Below are 15,986 nucleotides of genomic sequence, written 5' to 3'. Positions count from 1 at the left end.
GTAGCTGATGAATGAATATATTCCTCCTCATCTCCCTTCCTTATGGAATAATTAAAAGAAGGAGATGAGGAGAGAATGGAGTTCAGTGCCTAATGGTGCCAGAGTGAAGGAACCTGATGTATTTCACAACACTGCCACTGCCTTGCTGTACGACCTTAGGGGAGGCACTCGATTCCTTTGTGCCAGAGCATTCTTATATTTAAAATTAGATAAGAGCACCACCTTCCTCTGCAGGATGCTTTAAGATCCTGGGAGGAAAGGCAAAAGGTTGCCTGTCTTCAGTTGCCTTTTGGGATTCAGCACAGCAGGGCCCAAACTTTGCTTCATATACAGCACTTCAAACTTTTGAAGCTTTGCCAGCAGTTTCCTGAGTGTGCAGACAGACTAAACCCAAATTCCTGAGGGTTAAAGTTGAGAAGCAGCAGCATGAATTTTGAATGTCATCTTTTTAACTGTGGATCATATACACGCTCATCTAATAGGTATAATCCTACCAAAATCAAGTGTTTGCCTTCTTAATCTTACTTGTACTCTTACTGCTTCCAACCAAACTGCCAACATCTTCATCCTCTCTCCAGCAATGCTGCCTTGGGGGCTTCACTGGGGAGGCAGAGCCAGCTTTCCATACACAGAGATGTGGTCATGGAAAGATGGAACGATCATCTTGCCATTTCATTGTACAAAGCCAGGCTTGGATACTGGATAGATACAGGCAGTCAGACAAGTTGGAGCAGCTTGACTTGTGGGGAGCATAAGATGCCTCTTCACATCACAACCTGCTCTTCCTGTACTGTTCTTTGCCAAAAGAAAATAGGTACAAAGACATTCTTCAGAAAACACATGTAAAACAAGATCAAAACTAAATGGGAAAGGCAAGGAACCACCGGGAAAGGAGTCGGACAGTTTCTCACTGCCTCACTAATCCCTTTGCTGTGCCTGATTCTTCAGAAGACAACAAGGAATGGTCTGTTTTTCCAACTTTTTACCAGCCTGATGAAAGCAACAAGGCTTCTCCTGCTCTCCTGAAGGGTTTTATAAAATTTGGAGCCTCCCAGAGTCAAAGCTGAATCAGTGTCCTGGTTCACAACCCCTTCCTCCTCAACATCCTATTATTTTGTGGCAATGTGAGTGTCAGGGGTGTCCCAGATTCCTGACCACCCCCTTTGTTAATGTCATTTTGTTCTGGACGTTACAGGACTGCCACTGTTGGACCCACTTTAATGTGACCCAGAGTGGATGATGCTTTGAGGCATAACCAACCCACTGAAAACAAAACCTGCCCACTTTGGGAATACCCTGCCACCAGCAAAGACTTTCCTCTGCACAAAGCACAGCGATCCAGCACTTCTGACATATCCTGAGAGTAAAACACCTTGCCCTTGGACTGGCAGTGCCAGGCTTTGCCGTTGGACAGGAATATGCAGCTCTAAGGTAAGGTGGCTGTGGTTAGGAAGCAAATCCATCCTGTTACCATCACCCCTATCTCGCGTGCCCTTATTGCAACACGCAGTGGCCAGCTGGGTTTGGAATCCTTTGACCTGCAGCAATACAGGAAAGGGACGCTGGCAGCAGGAACACGATCCCTGTGATCTTCAGCTGCAGGAATGCTGGCAGCCGGTGGTCCCTCAGCCCACTTCCTCGAGGGACAGGAGGCCACACGTCACAAATCACCACCACAATTAGCTGAATTACGCAGCCAGAGCAGGGCCAGGCTTTCTTCCCCGGGACCGGTCCTTCCATGGAAGGAAACACACATGGAGAAGCCCGCACAGGCACTGTCCACACCGAGCCTGTTGCTCTAGGGGAAAAAAGGACATTAGGCTACACAGAATTGCTCCCTCTCTGTTTGGTGTGCCCCAGCTCCGCTGTTTCCAGCAGTAGAACGACAGGAGTTAGGTTGCAATGCCGTGACTTCGTTCTGTTAACGCTGACTGGAACACAAACCTTATCCAGGTAAAAGCCCTTTTACCTGGATAAGGTAAAAGCGATCCACACCGATTTTATTGGCTCTAAAACTCCCTCGGAAGGTACAGATCAGCCTGCAGGTTTCAGACAGGTTTTTTTGCCCATTATAGTACTTTTTCAATCATTTAGAAGAGCCTAGGTCCGTGAACCCTGTGATGCAATCAGTGAAAATCAGTGCTATAAGTCTGCATTTTATTACTATTTTTCTCATCTTCTCATTTTAATCCGCACTCCAAGACCGATCCCGTTCCCATCAAAGTACACAGCAAGCTCCCATTAAAATCTGGCTCGGCTAGTATTTTAATAACACTTAGACATTCCCGTCCTTTGCATATTTCATCTGCAAAGTGCTTCACAAACATGAATTTCCTAATTACAGGCGGATGATTTACTAAAACTGGAAATTCCTCACTAGTTCTGGCTTTCCCTTTGAAGCTCCAGGATACGCTCTGGTCCCTCGGCACTGTGGAAGACCCCGACACAGGCAGCGCACGGGAGGAGGAGGACGAGGAGGCGACGGCCACCTGCCCCGAGGGGTCCGCGCCGGCGGATCTCTGCCGTGCTGCGGGGCGTGAACCGCGGGGACAGCGAGTCCGGGACAGCACCGGGCCGGCCCCCCCCGCCGCACCGGGCAGGAAGGGGTGGAGCGGCCGGCGGAGCGCACGGGCGGGGTGCCGCGGGCGGGGAGGGGACGGCAAGGCATCCCGGCCGCGCCGTAAGCCGGGCGGACGGGCAGCGGCGGCGCCTCCGCCGAGCGCTCCCCATGGAGCGGCTGCCCGGCCAGCGCTGAGCCCGCGGCCCCGCCCGCCCGCAGCCGGCCCCGATGGAGCCCGAGGAGCGGAAGATCTCGGTGTGGATCTGCCAGGAGGAGAAGCTGATCTCCGGGCTCTCCCGGCGGACCACCTGCTCGGACGTGGTGCGGGTGCTGCTGGAGGACAGCCACCACCGGCGGCAGCGCCCGGCGCCGCCCGAGCCCGCCGGCGGGATGCTGTCGGGGCCGCCGCACTCCTACTGCATCGTGGAGAAGTGGCGCGGCTTCGAGAGGATCCTGCCCAACAAGACGAAGATCCTGCGGCTCTGGGTGGCGTGGGGGGACGAGCAGGAGAACGTGCGCTTCGTGCTGGTGCGCAGCGAGGCTTCGCTGCCCAACGCCGGGCCGCGCAGCGCCGAGGCGCGGGTGGTGCTGAGCAGGGAGCGCCCCGGCCGCGGCCTGGGGGCGGCCCGCGCCAGCCTGGCGCTCACGCAGGAGCGGCAGCGGCGGGTGGTGCGGAAAGCCTTCCGCAAACTGGCCAAGATCAACAAGAAGCGGCAGCAGCCGCTGGCCCGGGAGGCGTCGTCGGCGGAGAGGATGGAGACGCTGGTGCACCTGGTGCTCTCGCAGGACCACACCATCCGACAGCAGATCCAGCGGCTCCGCGAGCTGGACCGCGAGATCGACAGGTACGAGGCTAAGATCCACCTGGACCGCATGAAGCGGCACGGCGTCAACTACGTGCAGGACACCTACCTGGTGGGCACGGGCGGCGGCGAGCCCGAGCCGGGCCGGGAGCCGGGCCAGCCCGCCGCCGGCCGCCCCGAGGAGGACTACGCCAGGAAGTGCGAGGAGGTGCTGCAGCTGCAGGAGCAGCGGGCGCAGCAGGAGGAGCTGCTGGAGCACCTGGCCGCCGAGATCCAGGAGGAGCTGAACGAGCGCTGGATGAAGCGGCGGCGGGAGGAGCTGGAGCTGGCGGCGGGGCCCGGGCTGGCCGACGCGGACTGCGACACCACGGAGCTGAGCGGCGGCGAGGGCGAGCTGCACCTGGAGCACGAGCGGGTCAAGACCCAGCTGAGCACCAGCCTCTACATCGGCCTCAAGCTGAGCACGGACCTGGAGGCCGTCAAGAGCGACCTGGACTGCACGCAGCGGGCGTGGGAGGACAAGGAGCGGGAGCTGCAGCGCCTGCTGGAGACGCTGGGCACCCTGGACGTGGCGGAGGCGGCGGCGGAGCCGCGCGGGGCGGCGGGCGGGGGGCGGCCGGCGGCGGCGGGGGGCGGCTGGCTGGAGCAGGCGCGGGCGCTGCGCAAGGACCGCGCCGACAACGACGAGGACTCGGACACGGGGCTGAGCTCCATGCACAGCCAGGACTCGGACTCGCTGCCCGTCTGCGAGTCCCTGGTGTAGCGCCCGCCCGCCCCGCCGGAGCGGAGCGCGGTGCCGGGGCAGAGGGCGGCGGAGGGCTGCGGGCAAGTGTGGGGCAGGCGAGGAGCCTCCCGGCGCAGGAGGCAGTCACACAGAGGAAACATTTTAATTTGAGCTCTGGAGTTTAAACTTGTTCTGACTAGTCGTCCGCGGGCAGCGTTTAGGCTGGCTCGCCGGTACTTTTAGCTAAGGATGAGAAAACCCACAGCGTGTTTGTGCTTCGTGGTCGTCTGGGGTTGCTCGCTCCTTAAATCCTGCGTCTTGCTTCCCTCTGAAGCTTCTCTTGCCGGACTTTTTACTCCTCCGGCTGCCCACGATCCCCCCGCTGTAGTCCGGGGGTGCTCCGGGTAAGCTCTTCACGAGCGAAGGGCCGGGACGCGCTCCCGAGCGGGGATCTGCATCTCCCGAGGAGGTTCTCGGCATCGCAGAGTCAGATGGTGGCTTGTGGTGGTTTTACTGGGCTCTACTGGCCGTCACAAATACACCCGGCTCCTTTCCAGGCAAAAAGTCGCTACACCAAAGCTGCTGATCATTTAAACATCATTTAAAGAGGAAAAGAGGCGTCAGTCCTACTGACACTGGGATCTCCCAGGGCGCCAGCTTTTGGACGGTGCTGCAGTTCCTTTTGGCAACGAAAAGGGGTGATAAATCACTTCCCTTTTTTCTTTTTTTCTCAACAACAAACTAAATCGAGATATAGGTTAACATGTATTAGCTCTGCTCTGCGTAGTGCTTTTCCTTATGCATAGATAAGAGTGCTTTGTTTAAAGGCATACTAAGAAATCTGTTAGTATCTGTAGTCATTTGACAGTCACGGAAGGCAATTAGCAGTGCCTGAATGTACACAGCCTTCAACTACATTTTTTCACCAGGCTAGCTGATCTTTGGCTGAGCTTGGTTGTAGATAAACAAAGTACAGAGTCAGGTTGAGCTACCATTTTTAATAACATAGTTCACATCAGGCCAAGAGATGCAACGATAAAAGCATGACTCAAGCCCTACCTGCACTACAGCTTAATCTTTTCGGTTATTCCAATAAAACAAAACAGCAGCCATCAGCTGTAACATGCATTTCACTTAACTGCCAAATCTTCCTCTGCAGCTTAACTCTTGCCCAAAATAGATGATCTGCTCTTGCAACAAGAGACATTCAGGATTCTTGTATTCCAGAATAATTGCAGAAATACTTCAAGCGATGAGAGACCAGAGAATGTTGAGTCAGGTCCGACTGATGTTGTGAACTTTTTAAAACTTCTGAGACTATTATTTATGTAAGATTATTTATAAAAGTTTTCATTTAACAATAAGAAATTATATAAAAAGGGAGTACACCAATAGACCAGTTCTTTATTTTCATTAAAAAACCTGCAGCCTTCTCACCCAAAGACTGCGTTCCATGCTTGCAGTGTTCTTGTTGGTAAGAATTCTGATGGACATCAGAAAATTAGGTTCAGGAGCTGCTCAGTTTGAAAGCAAGCAGAGAAATACTGTCTGTGGATTTGCAGAGGCTGTACAATTTTCTATATGCTATGACTCTTGATAAATGTTATTCCACTGAATGGATTTCAGTTGTAACAAACTGTGGTTTATTTTAAACACTGATTATATAATTGTTTTTCATATTTAGTCAACCTTGGAAAATATTTAAGAACCTATTTTTAGAGCTAATAAAACTCTTAATAAGGCTAAACAAGCATTCCCAATTGAGTGTGATTTTAAAATCGTGACAGGACTGAGTTTCTGTGGTGTTAGCTTGTGTGCAAAGCTAGTAGAAAGATACACCAAGGGATGATGGCATGGTCCCTTCTCTTTCTGATGGCACAAGGGGCTTCCTCAGGTACAAGTAGCAATGCACTGTCCTCAGCTTTGGCCACTGCAGGGGCAGCGCAGTGGCATTTAGAAGCATCAGCACACGTCCAGAGTAAGGATTTTGGATTTTTGTGGAAGCAGAGCCGAAGAAGAGCTGAGGACAGGGGAGTGCCACTGCTGCTGTGCTTTCAGCAGTGTGGATGTAAGGGCTGCGTGGTGCAAGGACCTGCTCACAGCTTCCCGGGGCGCTGATGTGAGCAATAAACCTTAGCTGGCTTTGCGCAAGTTCTCCATTACCACAGCGAGCAAATAAAAAGTAAGCACGTTGTAGAATGAGCTGCAAGAGCGTGCACATCACTGTACTGCTGATAGAGGCATCAGACAGTCTGTGGAGCATGAGGTGAAGGAAGGCAGGGAGTTATTCAGTTGTACAGCAGAGTCTGCCTACTCATCCTCAGCTAGGAAAATCCATAAAATCAGGATGAACCCACTTCTGCTTTAGGCTGCTGAGGGCCATGCTTGTGGGCACCGTGTGGTGCTTGCTCTTGGCTTCTCCGTAGCCCAAATAAGATCATGGCCCTGCAGAGCTGCTGAGAACACTGCACGTGGCACTGTAGTCTCGAGGGTTTGGTGGGAGCTGGAGTGAATTCTTAGGAGCACCTATTGGAGTGTGTTCTTATATCCTGCAGGTGAAATCTGGTAAAGTTATTTGATGCTTAAACAGTTACAAGTGCAAGAGGCTCACAGACTGAACTCCAGCATCCTCACAAATCCCCATCACTCTCCAACCATTATTAAAACATTAGTATAGAAGAGGAAATCACTGTTTGCATTGGACCAGGCACTTCTCCCTTCCCTTCTTCTGGGCTTGTATATCCTCACTCAGATAATAGAGACAAGCCACAGGATACTTGTCAAGGAATTTGGCTGTGGGGTTTTCCCGGGCATATAGCCAAGGGTTAGGAGAGCTGATTCAGAGCCACAGGTAGAAGGGCAGAATTTTTATCTCCTTTGCAGTTCAGACAGAATGGGAGAGGGAGATAGCAGCAGAAAAAAGCCCTGACCAACACCATGATGGAAATCTAGCTTCTGGCACCACTGAGAGAAAGGTGAAAGGTCCAAAAAACACAGGTTTTGGGGATGTTTTAACACCATTCTATGTACCATACTATCTTTCAGAGTCGATTCCAACCTAATCTTTCTCTCTTCCTAAAACAGATGTAGACAGCCATGAATTGAATAAAAACCTAACTGCACTGCAACTTATGTAAGTCGTGTATAGTATCATGTTGCCCTATCTATTCAACAGCCTGCTTCTCAAAGGAATCATCATAGACTGAAGCCACCAGGCTTTTCTCAGAGAATAGCTACAGAAATCAAAAGTTTTGTCCAGGAGATACAAATCAGTCACATCAGGCCTTAGTTTCAGGCACCCTTTAAACAAGCATTAAAAAGCACTCCTACACAGGTCCTGTGTGTTTGCTGCCCTTGGCCATGTTTTTTTCTGACCCTACATTCTGTTGTGTCTATATAGGAGTTCATGGGACCAGGCAGTGACAAAAACTTTAATTTAGGTGAGGCCCTGATGGGACTCAATGCACAGTCACACAAAAGTTTTTGGCAACGACAGGGTATGGTGGTCAAAATGAGAAATCGAAGGCCCTTGGAAAGGTGGAACTGATCCTTTCAGCAATGGGCACTGTTTTATGCTGACTCGCATGCTGGCAAATCTTCCTTCAGGCTGTAAATATGCCCCACTCACAGTCTAAGTGAAGGTTTGGAAAGTGGAAAACTGAGGCTGGAGCTGAAACTTATTTGACATCAGTTACACTCACCTATATTAAACCCAGAATAAGCCAGACAGTGCAGCTCTTAGCCTTCACCTTGTTTCAAAAACCCACTATCAAGCAATATTATCAGAATGAAAACTCTGTGTCGAATTTGATATATTTCTTGTTCATAGCCCGTGTAAGAGATCTGCCAGTTTGAATAAGCACTTTGGGAATATCGTTTGATGCCTTCAAGAGGGGAGGAAAATACATTTACTGTAATGAACACCACTGACATGCAAAGTGAACGACCTATTAATTAGTGCCATAGATTCCAAACCAGCATGTAGGCAGCCAAATCTCAGTCTGGTTGTTTATGGTGACAGATCCTTTCTCAAAGAACCTGTGGTCCAGGTTTCAGACAAGATGCAGTTAAAGGAGGGAAGCAGGTAGGTGAGTGGGAGAAAAGGAAAACATGTCATTAAGCTTTTTTATTAACTCCTTGCATGAAACATATGTTCCAGGTTTACTTTAAGAATAATCTGTGTTCCTATGTCTGGAGACACGTATGCAGAAATCGACCTCCCTCCCAAGCTCTACATGACTTCAGGATTTCCCCCCCCCTCCCCTTTAATTTGCACTGGGAATGTCGCTTCATGCATGAAAAGAGCAGCAGAGGCCTTGAAATAACAGGTCTGGTGAGCTGTGCTGGTTAACAAGTTGAAATACAAGCCACTGTGGATTGTTGGGAGCAGTTGTCCTTTGAAGTCACTTGATATTATTGCTCCTGAGCTGGCACACAAACTTTAGAGAAACTAGTGCGGCAAAATGCAGGGAGCCTACATGGATGTCACTCCTCTTCTACAAACTCTCATTGCTAAATGAACTTGGAAGCTTAACAGAAAAGGAAAAATTTAATAAACTCAAAGCAAATCTTGGCTCTGTGTGCAAATTAGCCAGCTATCTTCAAGCAGAATTGTCAAACAGTATTTTGAGAAACACTGCTGGCATAATTTACTACATCACTTGTGTAACTGCATCAGAGCAGAACCTTCCATGCGGGATGGATTGTCACACGTTGTGACCTGCTGAATGACACAAAGAGCTGGTCACTGATTTCTTGGAGTGTTACAGCAATAACTCTGCTGGGGCATTACAGTGTACCCTCAAAATACAACTTCTGTGGGTTTTACACACTCCATATCAGCTTGTTTACGCTTCAAGCTTTATTTGGACAGTTTTATTACAATCCCCTAACCTCAGTTTCAAATATGTTCCAGAAAGTCATTGATGTTCCATGAAAAAACAGTTTCCACTCCCAAAACCTTCTTTCCTCCTTCTTGCCAACCTGCTCCTCCCCTATTCATCAGCACCTGCTCTGAATTTCATGAATAGCTTTGTTCAAGTTGCTGGGACTCCATGGGTTCAGAATTGGAATCCTACTCGGTAAGAAACCTGAAGAAAGGCTCTTTCTGTGTCTTGGCAAAACTCTATATTTGTGTAGTATCTGGCAAGCTCAGCAGTATTTTTGTACTTGCCATATGGATTAAGGACACGCTCCCACCAGCTCTTTGGTGCTGGTCTTGCTCAGCTTCCTTCTCCCCACACTTTTTTTTTTTAATCTCCTTTTAACATGCTTCCAAGCTACCTTTGGAATTTTCCCCTTCTACTTGGAGGCGAGCACTTCTCACACAGGTAGGGAGCGCATCTCCTCAGGTGACATTCTGGGGTGACATTGCTATGGAGCGTTGAGGTGGGAAGATAGAGTTTCTATTGAAGAATAACTGGAGTGGGGAGTGGTGTCTGATTTCCCTGGCAGAATAAGCTTTTGATGCAGGTATTTACTGTGTGATCAGGCACCACCTGGCAGAAGGAGGCCTCATCTGCCCAAGGCCTCCTGGCTGTAATGAAAACATTGAACAATGTCAGTCTCCTTCAGCTCCCAAGCACTGCAGTGTGTGCTCTCCCCTTTTCTGAGGGCTTACAAACAGCCTTTCCCATTTATTAGCTCAGTGGAAGAACTGTAGAGTGATCTCAGAACACCATCCTGCTAAGGCAGTCTCAGGATTTTATAGAGTTGACTGGGGAAAAACAAACAAAATTACAAAAAAAAACCTAAACAAAATGTATCTGTGACTCATGGAAAAAGCTCTTATATGTCTGAAACATACTATCATCAGCTTACTAGCACTGCACTTCACAAGGCTTAATTATGTGATTATTTAGTCTATTATCTCCAAAAGAACTTATTTTCATCAGTCAAATTGTGCTCATGAGCAGGTCTTTGGATAATGTGTTAAAAGCCTCTAGGAAAAATATTTAATCCTTGTTTCAATTTAATGTAATCCCGTTGTTTTAATCTCTTGCAGTGTAGCTTTTTACATGTAATCAGGCTATTAGTTTATGCATTCAATTATCAGTGTAGCCTTATATGGTTATTTTCTGCCTTCCACCGCATCTCCCCTTGACTGACAGATCTTAAGAACAGATGAAAAGTAACTTTGGAAATTAAGAGAGACATGGATCACCTTGGTGTTTGTTCTTCCTACCACAAGCATAGAAGAAAATTATTTGCTTTTAACTGCAGATATCTTCTATTTCTGATTCCCTTTCTTTCACAGTTGCTCTTTGCTTTCTCACTGAAAGGTTTCTTCGTAATTCTATTACCAGTTTCCTTTTGGAGTGACCAATGACAGGAATCATGAGTCACCAACAGGTTAAAAGTTCAATGCTAGGTTGTCATCTTTTTCTATAATTCTGTTCCTGCACATTTTCTGTGTCTCCTACTTTCTGTCCTTCATTTCAAAAAAGTATTACCCTGGCTAGGAAATAAAGTTAGGCACTCAAATTTTGCCATCCTTCAAAGGAAGATGGAGTAGAGCGTGCAGGTCCATACAGCTGTGCCCATCCACAGGAATGAGCTGACCAGAAATGCCTTTCCTCAGCTCATACAGCAAAAGACAGGTTTAAAGTCACTATATTGTAAATTGCTCAGTCTTAGCCCCAGCAGGGGTAGTTAAGGTTCTTCAGCAGGTGACTCCAATGTAAAATAAACTAACCTAATTACCTGAATATTTTGAATTAATTTTGTCAGAGTCTGTGATTTCAGGCTGTGGATTTTTAATAACAGCAGCTCCTGCTCCCTACCTTTCAGGTGTACAGTTAGAAAAGAAAATGGCATTCTGGCTTAGAGGGATTTATAAACCAGACAGTGTAGTAATGAGCATGGGCCTTGATGTTTTCTGTTCTGGTGAGGAATTAAAGCTTTCCCCGCTCTGCACTGCCTAAGTGAAGAGGGGATGGACAGGGACCGGAGTGTGGAGAGTGAAACTGTGTCAGAGTGAGCTGAGCCCAGATCTCGCCAGCTGGAGAGGAGTTTCCTGAAGGGACCAACGAGAAAGGACAAAAAGCCCACAAGAAGCCTGGGCAATAGGGAAGCAGCAGGGAGCAGGAATGAGCTCCTACACAGTAGCAAAGAGTCTGTCATAGCCACCACACCTTGTGGTTATCGAGCTGTGTCAGAATCTGTGGTACTGATGATTCTGAGATTGTAGAAAGTCTCTGTCTGTCAGCCCCGCTGCCAAAGCAGAAGCCATAATTCATCTGTGCTGGTTTCAAGGTTGTTTATTCTGTTTATCTCTAACATGTTCTGCTGCCCTGCCGCAGCTCTGTCCTGCAGGGCAGCGTGTGGGGCTCTGCCCTCAGTGGGATGTTACAAACATTAAATACCACAAACTACCTGTGCTGGATTTACAATAACGTGCCAATATCTGTCACCTACGTTGGACAGTGTGTCCCCAGCCTGAACCAACAGAAAAATGCCAACACCACAGTGAAACATGGAGGGCATGAAGAAGGAGGAAAAGGACAAGACACACCCAATTTCCTCCATCCTGTCCCCTTTGGACCCCTGATCTAGAATCCTAAAATTTTACTTTTGCACCCGTGCCACACTAAATTATTACTCATGTCAAACACTCAGAGCTTGTAATTCATCCTGTAAGATTGAAAACTCTTTTCCATGGACAGAGATCACAGACAGTGTCTCTGGGGGCTCTGTCCAGGTGGGTTCTGACCCCCTGCCAGGGTCCCAGACCTGCCAGGGCAGCCAGAGGGATGCCCTGGATGCCCACAGAGCTGTTCCACTGTCACCATCTAACTGGGAGGGACAGGAGATCCAGCCACAGCATCTTCACAGCGTAACAGCCCTGCATATCAACAAAAGAACAAACACTGCAGCCAGGTGAACAGGGGGAAAAAGGCATCAGTGAAACTCCTGTTTTTTCCTGAGGTTCTGTTCACCCAGTTGTGAAGGCCAGTGGCTACAGAATTTGCAACACACAAGTGTGCTGAGAATTTGATCATGTCATCCTCAATTTTTTTTTTCTTTTCCTTTCAAGTTATATTTGGTAAATATGGAAGAATGAGTGTTTCCCTAGATGATGCATAGTTTATATCATCAGTTTCTCTGCAATACACTCCTTTCCTAGAGCAGCTGCTTTTATAATTTCTTTTTTCTGGGATGTTGTCATGTTGCTCTACTTGCCTACATATTTTGCCAAAAAACTGTGGCAAAAGAAAATGGGCTATTTTAGCCCATTTAAGTTAAGCGATTTTAGCTTAACTTAATAGGCCAGCTTAAGGAAAAAGCAAATCCAGACCTATTACTTCAGTTTACACAGGCCAGATTAGAAACCATTGCACAAGGTTTGCAAGTATGTTTTGTAAACTAGTTTGTGTAAAACAAGCCAACTGAGAGAGACTGAAATTTCAGTTGTTTAAAGTCTCTCATCATGTGTCACCAGGGTGATTCACGTGTAGATCACTTAATCTAGTTAATGAATACAATTACCATTTTTGCAAGTATGAATTGGACCTCTGTTTATACTCCTTTCTGTATTTTACCTTCATAACCACCTCCATAATTAGCTACTCCTATAGCTTTAGTATGCCTAAAGGAATAGTTTACTTTTATATAATGTATATTTCATTATTAACTTCTCTTTCATTTCCCCTCCCTCCAATACCTTTCCCTACAGAACTTCCAGGCCTTTCTCTTCTCCTCTGGTCATCAGCAATTGGGCTTCATCTTTATGAATTAATTAATTATGGATTAATTAATTAATGAGGGTGAGAGACGCTGCCTGTTCAGAAATCATCTGCCACATGCTTTCAACTCATGGCTTGCAACTGCTCAGGCACAGTTGTTCAATCTATGAGGCCACAGCATTATTCTGATATTTCTTTTACTTATAAAACTAAAGAATGGAAATAATGAGTGTTTTCCTAGTTCAAATATTGGTAAAACAACCAGCTTATGCAAAAGGGCACAAGCTCCACTCTTTTACCCAGGATATCAGAACCTGCTTGTAAAAGGAGACAAATTAGAAACCCTGAAGATGTGCCCAGCTAACCCAGTGATCTGTACATTTTCAGCTAGAGCTAATAAATATTTTAATTACCATTGGTATAGAAATAGGACCACACAAGGTAGAAACTTATTAGGCTATGTATATTCAGGAGACAAGGCAGCCCTTGCTCTGATGAGATCACAGCTGAGGCAGACAAGCCAGACAAGAGTTGGGATGATGGCACAGGAGCTGCAGCAGCTTGGCTTGTGTCTGCAGTGGGTTAGCAACAATGGTGGGAACAGAAGCCAATTTTCCCTGTTCCCAATCCATTTTCCAACCTACTAGACCCACACTTCCAGCTCGTGGTGTGGCACAGGCTATGGAGGAGGAGGCATAAATCTATATCCACCCCTTACTGCCACAGGAGCTGTACCCCTGTAAGGTGTGGAGATTTATTTAAGCATTTGAAGAATACAGGAGGTCAAGGACTATAAGGAGAACATTGCACTAAACTACTGCACTTCACAGCCACATTTCATGTAATTTTATAGTCTGAGAATTTATGATTTCTGGAAGATTTTTGATTCATTTACACATTAGTGGCTTAAATCCCTGTTGTATCTATAAACATGTTTCATTATCCATTTCCTGCATTTTTTCTGCAGTAAAGAAAGAAAACCACGCATACTGTAAAGCAAAATTTTCCAACTTTTTTTTTTCCTAATATTGTTAGATGTATTTCAATTTTCCTATTTAACAAAAGTGAAACACTCTGTGGAGAGTGGCTCTGACAAATGTACTTCTCCCAATGGGCAGGTACTGCTCCAAAACCTGCCTGGCTTCCTCACAGGTGAGCTCTTCCTGGGACACTGCTGCCAACATGAGAAGATTCTCCTTTTCCATATGCCATACCCACCAGTTTCAGGTGAGGAGGTCTAGGGCACTTTAGATTATTTCCTTCAGGCAGTCCATTGCCAGTACAGCGTTTTGAACTGAGCTCAGTCCTGAGGTTTTCATCTTTACTTCAAAAAGTCCATATAAACAGAGTATTTTAGATTACTGAAGGACAGTGCTGTGGAGATCTGTATTGCCACCAAAGGCTTTATTACACAAATATTTGATGCTGAGAAAGAATGTACCTTCCATTAGGGCTCAAAAGGAACAGCTCCAAAGACATTTTATAATGTATTTTTTTTTTTATCTGCCTAGATGAAAGCCCTAACCATTATGGAGTACAAGTGAACCTTAGGCCTGGTGCTGTTGTCTAGAATCTCACTGTGATTAGTGCTCCACAACTTCCAAAAAGTTTGGTCCCTCATCAAAAGCTTGTACGTGGGAAGGTAGCTGTGATACAAAGTATGTAATTAAGCTGAGAAATTTACATTTCATTCAAATTGCTAATGAACAAAATAATATCAGACACAAGAATGGAAAGTACCAAACCTGGTGTCTAAGTCTGAAAGTATTTTAGATATTGAATGATGAGCTTTAATACCAGCAAGCCCTGAAGAGTTACTGACTGGATGGAAAAGCACAAATAATGGAAGTCATGGGAAAATGGTGCAATTGGAACTTGCTTTCAACTTTTCACATGGCTTTATAAATATTTAGCACATGACATGCATATGCCCTTTTCCTACTGCTTTGTGTCTCCTCTTACAGCAGTCAGAGACACTGCCTAAAACAGATTAGAGCCTGGAAAAATCTTTATTAACAATTAGCCTCAAATACAAGAAATACGTCTGAATCTTGATTAACAAAACCTGATCGTTAATATAACTATTCATATTAATCATGATGTAGTCAATTATTGAGTAAAAGAACTAAAATAATGCTCCATCATAAGATGTGATGCAATGAAAAGAAGATCCTATTTTTATTCTTTGCTTTAGGTTTGACAGGTAGTCAAAGATTTCTTTAGAAGTAAAGAATTTCTTCGCATGGGAACATGCACTTCAAATTGCAGAAAGAGGCTTCAAAAGTACCTCACAATTCTCAACAAATTCTTTCAATAGAGTAATGTTTGCAAAAAATCAGAACACGTGTTCATAATCTACTCAGGGAAACACATGATGACTAAAGTTAATTTGATTTTTCTTCCTGATGTCATAATTAAAGTATGAATATCATTTAGCCATCAGTAGATAAAAAGTATGTCAATGAAGGACAAGAAAAATTCAAATTACTAAGGAGCAAAATTAACTTAATTTCAGAGTGGAATGTTTGTAAGCAGTGTGTAATCAGTCTTCAGTGAAAATGACTCTTAATTAAATAATCTATTATTATGTGCACTGGGAAATCGAGCCTAAACATGTACAAAAAAAGTAAAATATGTGCAGAAGCTAAAAGATCCAGCTCCAGTCAACATTTGACTGAACATTTGTCAACATTTGTCATTTGGACTGTTTGTTCAAGACTCACATTTATAACTGTAGCATTCTCCTGGCTGAGCATCCACATCTCATGACAGGTCTGAGCTGCTCCACTGAATAACCGAGCAAAGAACTTTTAGCACAATAACATTGGCCAAAAATACATTTTTTCTGGGGGAGTTTTTTGGGGGAGTTGTTTTATGTTTTTAAAAACCCTACCAGCATGAAACGCAGCTGAACAATCCACTGCACATTTCCCTAGGTGTAACGAGGGTCAAATTCAAGCCCAAGGTACAAACCTTAAAATTCTGATGACATTCATGGGTGTCATACATTGACATTTGAGCACGGTGTATCCATGAACAAACACAAGCCTACAACGCGACGTTCTGCAGTGCCGTTTGAGGACTCCGTTGCTCACTTGTCACTTGGGCACACCCATGCCCAATTTTCTTTTCAGCAGCCAGCATTATTCTCTGTACCCCCCACTCTGAGGCAATTACTCATTTCCAAGGAATAATAGCGCTGTAGTCGCCGGGAG

At 46.2% G+C, this 15,986-nt stretch overlaps 1 protein-coding gene across 1 annotated transcript; it reads left to right on the top strand.

Annotated features, from left to right (window-relative positions):
• Positions 1 to 2,636: 2,636 nt before the first annotated feature.
• RASSF10 (Ras association domain family member 10) lies at positions 2,637 to 5,837 on the top strand. Its single transcript, XM_004186238.5, has one exon. It carries the CDS (start codon positions 2,789 to 2,791, stop codon positions 4,124 to 4,126), a length of 1,338 nt encoding a protein of 445 aa, XP_004186286.2. The 5' UTR covers positions 2,637 to 2,788; the 3' UTR covers positions 4,127 to 5,837.
• Positions 5,838 to 15,986: the final 10,149 nt, after the last annotated feature.

Source organism: Taeniopygia guttata, chromosome 5 (assembly GCF_048771995.1).
Source record: "Taeniopygia guttata chromosome 5, bTaeGut7.mat, whole genome shotgun sequence".
Classification (NCBI taxonomy): Eukaryota; Metazoa; Chordata; class Aves; order Passeriformes; family Estrildidae; genus Taeniopygia; species Taeniopygia guttata.
This window is presented reverse-complemented; position numbering and strand designations above follow the sequence as displayed.

What these genes read in the sequence shown, in the direction of transcription:
- RASSF10 (XM_004186238.5), top strand. Translation starts at nt 2,789, where the DNA reads ATGGAGCCCGAGGAGCGGAAGATCTCGGTGTGGATCTGCCAGGAGGAG.